The sequence below is a fragment of the Corvus brachyrhynchos genome, unplaced genomic scaffold, assembly GCF_000691975.1.
Source record: "Corvus brachyrhynchos isolate BGI_N302 unplaced genomic scaffold, ASM69197v1 scaffold58, whole genome shotgun sequence".
NCBI classification, from domain to species: Eukaryota; Metazoa; Chordata; class Aves; order Passeriformes; family Corvidae; genus Corvus; species Corvus brachyrhynchos.
In genome coordinates, this window is record NW_008239539.1 from 533,480 (window position 1) to 545,027 (window position 11,548).

The 11,548-nt window shown below is 58.1% G+C and overlaps 2 protein-coding genes across 2 annotated transcripts; both read right to left on the reverse strand.

Annotated features, from left to right (window-relative positions):
* Positions 1 to 14: 14 nt before the first annotated feature.
* On the reverse strand, positions 15 to 4,501 carry LOC103620485 (deoxyribonuclease 1 like 2). Its single transcript, XM_008639100.2, has 8 exons — positions 3,913 to 4,501; positions 3,527 to 3,615; positions 2,458 to 2,541; positions 2,241 to 2,341; positions 2,054 to 2,166; positions 972 to 1,126; positions 754 to 850; positions 15 to 250 (listed from the first exon to the last, which is right to left on the reverse strand). Exons 1-8 carry the CDS (start codon positions 4,057 to 4,059, stop codon positions 200 to 202), a joined length of 837 nt encoding a protein of 278 aa, XP_008637322.1. The 5' UTR covers positions 4,060 to 4,501; the 3' UTR covers positions 15 to 199.
* A 1,084-nt stretch (positions 4,502 to 5,585) lies between these two features.
* LOC103620450 (deoxyribonuclease-1) lies at positions 5,586 to 8,994 on the reverse strand. The gene is made up of 8 exons (XM_008639064.2): positions 8,830 to 8,994; positions 8,078 to 8,166; positions 7,842 to 7,925; positions 7,602 to 7,717; positions 6,726 to 6,838; positions 6,299 to 6,456; positions 6,118 to 6,214; positions 5,586 to 5,823 (listed from the first exon to the last, which is right to left on the reverse strand). The coding sequence occupies exons 1-8, from the start codon at positions 8,974 to 8,976 to the stop codon at positions 5,770 to 5,772; spliced, it is 858 nt and encodes a 285-aa protein (XP_008637286.1). The 5' UTR covers positions 8,977 to 8,994; the 3' UTR covers positions 5,586 to 5,769.
* Between the last annotated feature and the right edge of the window lie 2,554 nt (positions 8,995 to 11,548).

The window sequence follows — 11,548 nt, forward strand, 5'->3', positions numbered from 1 at the left end:
ACTGGGCTGGTGGCCTGTCCTGAGGCTTTCGTTCGTGGTGGGCTGGGGGGTCGGGACGCAGCCAGCTGCCATCCTTCTCCAGACTGGGATCTGGGGCAGCCCATGCACAGGACTTGTGGATTGGGCTGAGTGGAGCACCTTCATGGGGATTGGTGGTGGGAGCTGGAGCTGGATCCTTGTCTGTGGCTGCAGGAGGAGCTCAGACCATCAGCTTCACCTCGACCGGGTAGTGGTCACTGACTGCCAGGGCCTGGAGGAGGGCAAGAGGTGGGAGATGTTCGGTGAGCCACTCACCCCTCGCCGTGCTGCTGGGGCCAGCAGGGCAGTCAGTTGCCCTGCCAGAACCTTCTGCCTGCTGGAGGCTCTCCCCAGCCCCAAGACACTTGACACGCAACGCTCCAGTTTTGTCACCTCTCATGGAGAGGTGACCAGGCGTGGCTTGGGGTGGGCACTGGCAGGGGGCCACCTGCCCTCTAAACCCCCATGTCTCATTTGGAGGCTCTGTGCCAGTGATGGGTGGTTGAAGGTTGGCTTGGGTTACCCCATACCCTGAGTTCTGCCCATGGAAGACCACAAAAAACCTTGTGCATCTCTTCTCTTCCCTATGGGAAGTGACCTCAACTTCCCCATCCTTTTTCCAGCCTTGGGTCCCTTGTCACCCTGAGCCCTTTGAACAGACAAGAGCAGCCCTGCAGCCTGGGCCAGCTCAGCTTTGGTGCCTGCTAGAGCCCCAGAGGTGTGATCCTGGCTCACCTCCTCCTGGTCCAACTGGAAAGCACGTTGGAAATTGTAGATACCAGCTGAATTGGACACGATGCTTCTCTTCAGCTTGTTGCCACACACCACGATCCTGCCGGAGAGATGTGGATGGATGGTGGGTCCCATTCCTGCCCCTGCTGGTGGTGCAGGATGGGCAGGGGGTCCTGGGGTGCCAGGGAAGGGGACAGTGGTGCCCTGGTGGCAGCACTTACCTGTCATAGGCACAGTCTGACTTGCCCACGGTGGTGTCAGCGCTGTCAGGGAGCAGCCACTTGAAGATGTCGCTGGTGCGCAGGCGGATGGATGACCAGTCACTCGGCTGGACGTAGGAGCAGTCGGCGTTGAAGTCCCCCAGGAACATCATGTTCTGCAGGGGAGATGGGGAGGCTCATGGTGTGGGTGATGGGCTGTTCCTGCCACCAGCCCTCCCATGGGGGTGGCAGGGCTCCCACCATCACAGGGCAGGAACAGGGTTCCCATCCTGTAGGTTTCGGGGGTTCTGGGGTCCAGTCGGGACGGCCGGACGTAGACGGTAACGGATGGAGACGAGAGATCTCTATAGGCAGGTCTCGGGACACAGCCGGTTTATTGTAAAGGGCGTGGGTATTGGGGCACTGCTCAGAGCTGCCAGACTCAGATCTGAGCAGGCCCACGCGAGCAAGCAAGAGATAGAGCAAGAGAGTGAACGGGTGAGAGAGAGAGTGTAAGAGCAAGAGTAGAAGTGGAAGAGAGAAGTATGAGAAAGTCTGAAGTAGAAGTGTCTGAAGTCCTGGTTACAATACAATAAATCATCTTCTGTACTGAATATTCTAATTGTCACTAACCAATCTAATACAAGATACAAATCCTATAGCATTTACATACAGCCTATAAGAGTTCTTATATTACCATAGAGTGTTACATCTTAACTTCTAAAAACTACTCTTTGGACCCCTTCTGCTGAGCTAGTAGGGTCTGCTCTGACCCTTGGACCTGCCTGCAAGCAGAGGGTATTGTTCAATCAAGAGGGGATTACCTTCAGTTGGCCATACCATTGTTTTCCAGTTGTTCAGTAACTAAGACCTGGTATTTCAAAAGTGGCTTTCATTTCGATGTTGCCTGTAGTTTTCATATTCCCAAAATCTTTTGTCAGGCAATCATATTTCCAAGGCTTTCCTGTTTCATCTTCCCCAACACCATCCCACCATTCCTGCACCAGCTGCGCTTGCCTTGGAGCAGGGTCCCAGTGTGGATCAAACAGTCCCTGGGGCTCAGTGCCCAACCTTGGTGCCCCCCCAGTGCTGGTGACACTCACATCAGTCCCCCACTTGTTGATGATGGCCAGGTAGACATCGTAGAGTGCATCAATCTCGGCGACAGCATCATGTGGGGCTGAGTGCAGGGGCACCAGCACAAACTCCTTCACCTCTGCCAGGGGAGAGGGATGTCAGCCCCACAGCCACCCCATGCCAGAACCCATTGCCGCTTGTTCCCCCACTTACTGGTGCTGGGTGCTGAGACCCTCAGGATGAATGGCTCCCGGCTGAAGACATCCTGGGGGTCCTCATATTGGTAGGTGTCCACCACAGACACAACGTCTATCCTGTGGGAGCAAAAGGGTGGTGACCCTGGGACTTGGCACAGCCCCTGTGTCCCTTCCATGGTGCTGGTGGCCCTGCAGTGCCATGGCACAGGCAGCAGCACTGCCAGCCCCATTACCTGTAGATAAACAGGTACATCTCTTTGTAGTTCTCCCGTCCCAGGGGGCCACTGATCTCGTAGTCGTATGGGGATGTGGATGCACTGCAGAGACACAAAGGCAGAACAGTGATGTGGATGGGACCATCCTGGATTGGCCTTGGCATGTTCAGGAGCTGGTGGCCCCAGGGTTTGCACCAGCTGGTCTGCTCTACAGTCCCCATGGATGGGTCACTGTGCCCTGGCCATGGGGTTACATGAGGTATAGCAGCTCTGAAGCTCCCCCAGCCTCTCCCCGAGGTGGATCTTTGGGCACACCATGACATGGGGTGGCTCCAGCCACCCCTTTCTCTGCAGGGACATTCCTCACCTTCATTTGCAGCAGAGCTAAATTAGGTCAGTAAGCAGCCTGGGGCCCTGCAGCGCCCAGCGTCACCCTCCCTGCCCTGGCTGCTTTGTGGCCATGCTGGAGGGGACACGGAAGAGGTGAGGATATGGGCTGGGCGTACCTGCTCAGGAGCACTCGCTGCCTTTCAACACGGCAGCAGCAGCTTCCGCATGGTCCCGAGCCGTGCCCTTTCCCAAAACAGGGTCAGCCCCCAGCCAGTGGAGAGGCTGCCACCCTGCTGTGGCCAATTTTAGCCCACCCCGGCAGCCCCTTTTCCTCCTAGGGGGCCAGAGTCACCCACCTCAAAGCTTCATCCACTGCTGGGTCCATTCCAGGGCCCCCCTGCCACTCACAGGGTCTTGGGGTGCAAGGTCTGCCTGTCCCTTCATCCCCCTCTCTTGCTTCTGCCCTGTCCTGTTGAATTTTGCCAGAGCTGTAGTTCCTTTCCATCCTGCGTGCTCTGGTGAGCTTGCAGATTTCAGAAGGGATTTGTATCACTTGTATCCCCATTCTCTTCACCAGGTTATTCCCAGTGTTGCTTTCAGTGCCTCCTCATTGCCCCAGCACATTTCTCCTATTCTTCTTTCCAAAAATAAACTTTCTGTTGATGATGGACAACTTTTTTTTTTTTTGCCTTTTACTGGTCAGGCAGCTTGGCTTTCCCTGCTGGGACTGCCATCCCAGCCCCAGCCCCTCTTGTACCTGTTGAGCTGCTCCATGAGCTCGGTGACAGCGCTGAGGTCGGAGTCACGCACCTCCTGCACCAGCACCACGTCGTAGCGGCGCAGGACCTGCGAGGCCGAGAGGGACAGCTCAGGACCAGTCTCACACCCCTCTCCCAGTCAGGTGCCCTGACATGGTTCTGGCTTCAGCACCACAGGGATTTTACATGTCCCTTGGTGCCAAGGCAGATGTCCCCAAGAGGGCTCAGAGGGACTGTGGGTTGTGCCTTCATCCACCCAGGCCATCCCCAGCACTGTGATGCCATCCCGTCCTCAGCCATGTCCCCATGTGTCCCTGGCCCGGGAGCTGTGTTGGGGTCTGTCCCAGCACACAGCCCATCCCCACGTTGCACTGGCTGCACTCACGTTAATGATGATCTCTGCCACTTCCTTGTTGGACATCTTGGTGTCCCCGAAGGCCTGGATGTTGAAGGCTCCGACACGCAGCATGGCAGTGGCTGGGCACAGGAGAGCCACAGCCAGCAGGGACAATTCCAGTGTCACAGTCCCCATTCTTCCAGGGTGGGTGCTGGGTCACAGGGATGTAGTGATGGGAGCTGAACTCGTAACACTACTTTGGATTTGGGATAGAGGAAAAAACATGTAGATCCTTCCAAAGTCCTGGTGTGTGACAGTGTGTCATGGTGGGCACTGCCCAGAGCAGACTGCAAAGCTGGTGTGAGCAGTCTGCCAGCTCACCAGTCCCAGAGGAAGATAAATCCTGTCCCACTGCTGTGAATCTGCCTCATCCACCTCCAGAGATCACCCAGCTCCACTCCCCACCAGGATGTCTTCACTGCCCACCAGCCCCATCCATCCACCACTGTCAGCATTCCAGGCACCCCAGGCTCTTCCACATCCTTAAGCTTCCCTACAGCCCCCACTGCTGGGGTAAGGAGCAACTCCTCATCCCGGCTCATCCTGGCTCATCCCAGTCCCACCTGGTTGTCAGTTGAAGGTGCTGAGCCCGGATCCGTCCTTACCTTGCTGAATGCGCAGCACCTCTGCCCTCCCGGCAGCAGGATGGGCGGCTTTATTCCCAGCGGAGTTACCGGCAAAGCAGGATGAGTCGGACACCCCTGTGGGGGTTTTGGCATAACTTTGAGCTCCTTCCCACATTGGGAAACCAAAAATCCCACAGGGTGATGGGGTGGGGCCATCCCAGCCACCGCTGTGCTGACACAGCAAAGGACATACAGGGAGACTTGAAAGTGCTGGGGCATCCCTGTGGGACCAGGTGGGCAAGTGGCACTTGGGGGGCTGCCATCTGGGGTGGCCCCTGGAGCACAGAGTGGACACAGTGGCCAGGCAGGAGGTGAAGGGCGCTGGCCTTAATTAGGTGATTCAGATGGTGTAATTAGACGAGAGAGACGGAAATGGCCAGTGCCTGGGTCAGGCAGGGGAGCACCACCAGCCACAGCAAGAGGGGATGGCTGCAAATCCCTGCAGCAGCCCCAGTGTCACCCACTACAGCCCCACTGGTGACCCAAAGCAGCCCCTGGCTGGCATTCCCCGTGCCAATCCATGGCATCACCCCAGGATGACGACGGAGCAGGTGGCTCTGACGGCTGCTCGTGCCAGGACTTGCTGGGCTCTCACGCGTGCCGCCAAGTTTTGTATCCTCACACCCAGTCTCGGGATGAGTCCTGTGTCCCTCGGTTTTCATGTCGGCACCAAAACCCCCCTGGGAAGCACCAAACCCCCTGGGAACTGACTCACGTCCTCCCTGCACCCTTGCTGTCAGCACCCTGTCAGCAGCCCTGCAGCCAGGCAGGCTCTGTCAGGATGTGGCCCCGTGAGCTGGCGGAAGAGCATCCTGCACCCTGGAAAGCCTGGAGCCCCCCAGCCCCTTCCCAGAGTCCTGGCTTTTGCCACCATCAGCTGAGAGGGAAGCAGTGCTCACCACCCCATGGGTCTGGGTCTCTTGATGGCAGGAGGTTCCCCTGGCCCTGGGGACCTCCCTGTCTCCCTGGTAGAGGGTTGGGGGGCTTGGGCAGCAGGGGCTGCTGGGGAGACTGAAGGGACCTCCCTTCCAGAGCTGCAGAGGCAGGAAAAGGCTCATTTTTAATGGAAGCAGAAAGCATAACACTTCCACAAGAGCCCAAGGAGTGGCTCCTTGCAGAGACAGTGGGCAGCTTGGCTGGCACTGGTGGCGCGTAGGCTCCCACGAGGGATGCAAGTGCATGCTGGGGTGTCGTGGTAGCCACTGGTGTGGGGACAGGCTCAGTGGGCTTTCAGGATCACCTCCACTGGGAAATGGTCGCTTACAGCCAAAGCCTGCATGTGAGGGAGAGCAGAGTCACCCTGACCAGAGTCAACTCATAAACCCTGAGCTCATCTGGACCCACTGTCAGCACTGTCATGGCTGGCTGGGACCACAAGGCTCCACTCCAACCCCCAAAATTTAGACCATACCCCAAAATGTTCAACCTGATTTGGTACAACAGCTGGGGTCAGGGCACCCTTAGGTGCACCCTTGGGAACAGGGAGCTCTCCCATGCTCCCAGGAGCTATGGTGGGGCAGATCCCAACGCTGGTGGACTCATGTGCCCCATCCAGCCCCTCACTCACATCCTTGTTCTGGAGGTGGAATTTCTTCTCAAAGTTGTTGACGGTGGCGGAGCCAGGTTCAATGTCTTGGCGCAGGGCGGTGCCGCAGGCGACGATGCTGCCGAGGCATCACAGGGCTGTTAGTGCCCGTCAGTCCTCCCCATGCCAGCTCCCCCACACCAGCCCCTGCCACGGCACCCACCGGTCGTAGGCGCAGTCAGTGGTGTCGGCCACGGTGGTGTCGGCGCTGTCAGGGATGAGCCACTCACAGGCAGGGAGGGAGCGCAGGCGGATGGACGGCCACTGGGAGCTGGTCACGTAGGAACAGTCAGCATTGAAATCACCCAGGAAGAGGATGTCCTGCAGGGCACAGCACTGAGTCCCTGCCCACGGACCTTACAGGGAAGCAAGGGCTCCCTAAAATCTTAGGGGGTGGCTACAAACCCCCCTGAGGTGCCCCGGTCTACAGGGACAAACCCCAGTAATGGCAGGAGAGCCATCCAGCAGCCTGGAGACTTCTGGGGTGGCACCTGCTCTGATGGATGCAAGAGGCCTCCCATGGGACATGTTCATCCCACCTGCCCACCTGGCTTCCCTGGGGAGGAGCCAAGTTCCCCAGTGCTGCTTACATTAGTCCCCCACTTGTTGATGACATCGGTGTAGACATCGTAGAGTGCATCGATCTCCTGTGCTGCGTGGCTGGGCTCGGAGTGCAGAGGCACCAACACAAACTCCTGTACCTCTGCCGGACAGCTGACCATTAGCCCCTGGCTTGAGTGCAGCCCCTGAGCAGGGATTGGGAGCCCCAGGAAACCACCCCAGGCCAAGCCCCAGCTACTGGCCAGGAAAAGCAGTTGAAGGGAAAGGGTGTGTTGGGTTTGGTGCTCTGCCTGTCTCCCAGACTGGAAATTCCAGTGGGGAGCTGCATGCCTTTGTGCATGGTTTGGGGTTTGCTGCTTGTTTCCCATCAGCATTTCCAAGCCAATGTGGTTTTGGGAAGGAGATGGGATAGTGTGTGTGCCCTGAGGAGGTTCTCAGGAGGTGGAGGTGATGGCATGGGGTAGGCAATGGAACAAAGGGAGATGGGATGGCAATGGAACGTGATGGGAGATGGGAGGGATGGGGGACGGCAGGTGATGGGAGATGGCACCCAGCCAGAGGAAGCAGATGGTGGGATAAGGCACAAGATGGGAGATAGCTGATAAGGGGATGTAGGACACGATGGGAAGCAGCTGGAGATGTGAGATGGTGTACAACTGGAGAAAACACATGGTGGGAGATGACAGGTGGTGGGAGGTGATTGGTAGGAGATGGCACAGGGTAGGAAACAGCAGGCATTGCTGGCCGTGCTGGGCGAGGACATAGGACCCCTGGGCATCCATGGGTGGGACCCTGGTGGAGGGTTGCAGCCCCCCTGTGCTTGGCAAGCACAGCTCTGGGCTCAGCCCTGCGTGGAGGGGACCCTGTGCCAGGTCTGGGCATCCCCCAATGCCAGCTCTGCTCACGTGTGGTGGGTGAGGAGAACTTCACAATGAAGGGCTCCCTGCTGAAGGTATCGGTCCCACAGGGTTCACAGCCATCATCGTAGTAGTAGCTTTCCAGCACGGAGACCATGTCTGACCTGAGGAGGGAGAGCAGGGCAGCCCCCAGCACTGCTCCTGCCACAGCCAGGGCCCCCAGAGGTACCCATGCCCTTTGGGGGCTGCTGGGGAGGGCAGCAGGTGATGCCCAGCAGCATCCCTTACCTGTAGATGAAGAGGTACTGCTCCTTGTAGCTGGTCCGACCCAGGGGGATGCTGACCAAAAAGCTGTATGGGTGCTGCCCAGCCCTGGGAGCAAGTTGTGGAGAGGGTGAGAGGAGGATCCTGGTGCTTCCCAGCACCCATCAGGCTCTCCAACTGAGCCAGAGGTGCCCTGGCATTGCTGGGATCCATCCCAGAATCCCCTTTGCAGTCACCCCCACACTGGGCCATGGGGTCACCTGTTGAGCTGGTCCATGAGGTTATTCACGGCACTCAGGTCGGCATCCCTGACCTCCTGCACCAGAATGATGTCGTACTCCAACAGGATCTGGGGGAACAAGCTCAGAGCTGCTCTCCCCTGGCTGGGAGGTGCTCTTGGGGGCACTCGTGGGTGCCTGTTCTGGGCTGCCAAGGCTCCCAGGCTGGCAATGGGAGGGCAGCAGGGACCTCAGGGCCAGGGAGGGGACTCCTGTGTTAGTGTTCTCTGGCTTGGAAGGACCCTGTCTGTCCACCGCCCACCCACCCAGGAGCTGCTCCAAGGGAGGAACCTGGGCAGCATCAAACATCACCCAGCCTTGATTGGGAACCAGCAAGAGTGGAGATGGCCTGAGGCGGGAGATGGTGACGGGGGAAGAGCAGGTGGGTGTGTACATGAAGTCTTGGACCTATGGATGGATGGATGGATGGATGGATGGATGGATGGATGGATGGATGGATGGAGATGTATATGAATGGAGGCATAGTTGGATGGACAGGTGGATGGATGAATGAGTGGATGGGCAGATGATTGGCTTGGTGGAGGGATGGAGGCATAGGTGTTGGATGGGGAGATGTGGACAGGTGGATTGGTGGTGCATGGGTGTATGGATGAACACTTGGGTGGACGGATGCAAGGTTGGATGGATGGAGAAAGCTGGTGTCCCACTGCCCAAGCTGGCTGCATCCCAAAGAGCAGAGTGTGCCCAGGCCTGCTCCTCTCCCATGCACTCACAGAGACGATGATGTTTGCGACGGTCTGGTTGGACATCTTGGTGTCCCCAAATGCTTTGATGTTGAAGGCGCCGACCTTCAGCGTGGTGGCCACATGCAGCAGGAGAGCTGCGACCAGCAGCGACAACACCAGCCTTGAGGCTGTCATCCTGAGCAGAGGTGCAGGAGGGGCTCAGCTCTCCTTGGCTGGGAGATGGATTTGGGACAGACAACAGGGATGACCAGGGTATTCCCACTGGCCGTACTGGTTTCACTGGGAGGCGTCTGTTTTCCAGTGAACCACCAGGATATAGGAATTATGAACCTCTGTTGCATGGGACCTCATCCTACCTGTTCCTCCTGAAAGGAGGCCAGATCACTCACAAGGCTGGAGCGGAAAATTCACTGGCAAACAAGTAAATGCCATTTCATGGTGACACAGAGCAGTCACTCATTCCCAATGAGGAAGAGCTCAGCCTGGACACCTCTTCTAGCCTGGGATAGGTGGCAGTGGCCAGGGACACCAAGATCCCTTGGCTTGTGCCTCTCCCACATTTCCCTCGATCAGTGCCAGAGACCTCAAAGACTCTACAGCAGCTATGCTGGGAGAGAGCAAGGGATAGATCCTCCCTGACACCCCTCCCCACCTTCCTCCCTGCCTGGAGCATTCTCACCTGGGGTAACCTGCCCCACCCCTACCCCCCAACCACCCAGCAGTGTCCCTGCCCCATCCTCACCCAGGCCGGCTCCCTCAGGACCGTCTGCAAAGGTAGTGCTGCATCTCCCACCCACGGGGGAAGGCATTTGGGAAGCATTTCCCGTGGCACTCAGCTCCCTGGGGTCGTAGGGATCTGAGCCCTGAGCCCTGCCCAAGCCTGGGTGCCTGAATGCCTGGTCTCACCCAGAGCCTGATAAACAGGCTGAGAGGACAGGCAAACACTCCAGCTTTTGGCACACCAAATCTCCGCCTGAGGAAGGATTTGCTGGTCCCAGACTCACTTTTTCTTCTGGGGCAGCTGTTCTCGTTAAATCCTCACTTTTCCCACTTGCACTCATGCTGCAAACTCTTCCCTCTAACACCACAGTCCCTTCAGTTGATAACGCAGTGATTCGGTAATGCCATGACTTGGTCATGCCAAAAATTGCCCAAAGCCCCAAAAATCCTCCCACTCCCCAAGAGTACAGCAGCCTCTGAACCTCCCAGGCAGAGGCACCTACAAGGGCCATATTCATCCCTGAGCTGCACCCAGGCTTGGCCCAGCAGAGCATTGTGGTAAAATGAAATTGAGCTGAAGAGGTGACACTGTCAAGGGGAGCTCCTGGGGGGTGCGGGAAGAGAGGGGAGCAGGACCTACCTTTGGTGTTGTCCAAGGACTCTGGAAGGGGAAGGATCTGCACCTGCATTTATGGAAAGGGACACTCTCACCTTGCCAAGTGGTTTCCCAGCCAAGGATCATGTGAGGCCAGAGGCTCCATATGGCATTTTTCACGGAAACAAAGGTCTGCTCAGTGAAAAAAGAACCCTTTCAACCTCTGCCAGTGCCTCCCACCACAGGTAAGGCCGAGAAGGGATTAAAATGCCAACAAGAGCTCTGCAAGGTGAAACGAACCCCAGAGACCTCTTGTGGGGATCAGCAGCTCCCCAATACATGGCATGGGCAGCTCTCACTCATCACCAGACACAAATTCTCTTAAAAACTGTTTATTGCACCAACATGAATCATTCCCATCAAGCACCCCACATCAACAAGCTGTGAGTGTGCTGGACCTGGCAGCAGCCATCCCAGTGTGATCTTTGGGTGTGAAGCCAAGCTGGAAGTCACAAAAAATGACGAATCCCTGCCATGGCGCCCATCCCCAGACCTCCCCAGGAGGTCACCTGGCTCAGGCCCCATCCCTGGGAGGGCCATGCAGTGCTGGGGGGTGGCAGCCCCTCACCCCACCCACTCCCACAGCTCCCACAGCCCTGTCCCAGCGGCCTTGGCTGAGGTCCTGGTGCTCCTGGCCTCCAAAGGCAGCTGCTGTGTTTCCCAGGAGAGCCCCTGCAGTGTGCAGTGATCCTTAGGGGGCTGGGGGGCCCTGTCAGCCCCCTCCCCTGGAGCCAAGCACCCCCCAGAGCAGGGGTGCTCTCCATAGTGGGATCAGGGCTGGGCCTAGATCCCCCCAACAGGCTCCCCAGGTTGGACCCAGCGCCAGGCTTACTCAGCCAAGACCCTCCACGGTCAATCCCTCTTTGGGTCAGGAACCCCCCCAGGGGCCAAACCCAGGACCAATACCCTCCTGAGGCAAGGTTCCCCCAGAGTCTGTCTCACCCAGGCCAAGACCCCCTCAAGGTAGAGTCCCAGGGCTTAACACCACTTCTGGGCCAAGACCCCACAAAGACCAGACCCCTTTCATTCCAAGACCACCAGGGCTGGACAACCCTCAGGACCAATACTCCCCCCAAGGCTCAGCCTCAGGGCCAGAACCCCCAGGACCAAGACCCCCCCCAGGGGCAGATGTCTCACAACTCAAGACCCCCTGAGTCCGCCCAAGGACCAGCCCCCGGGGCTGATATCCCCCCAGGTCCAGACCTCTCCAGGCTGAGACCCCTTGACTCAGCCCCAGCCCCAGCCCCCGGGGCCAAGATCACTCCAGGACCAAGCTCCCCCCCAACGTTGAGATCCCCTGGCTCAGTCCTCCACTCCCAGCTCCCTCCCAGGCCCAGGTCCCCCAGCCCAAGCCCCCCTGCCCGTGCCCAG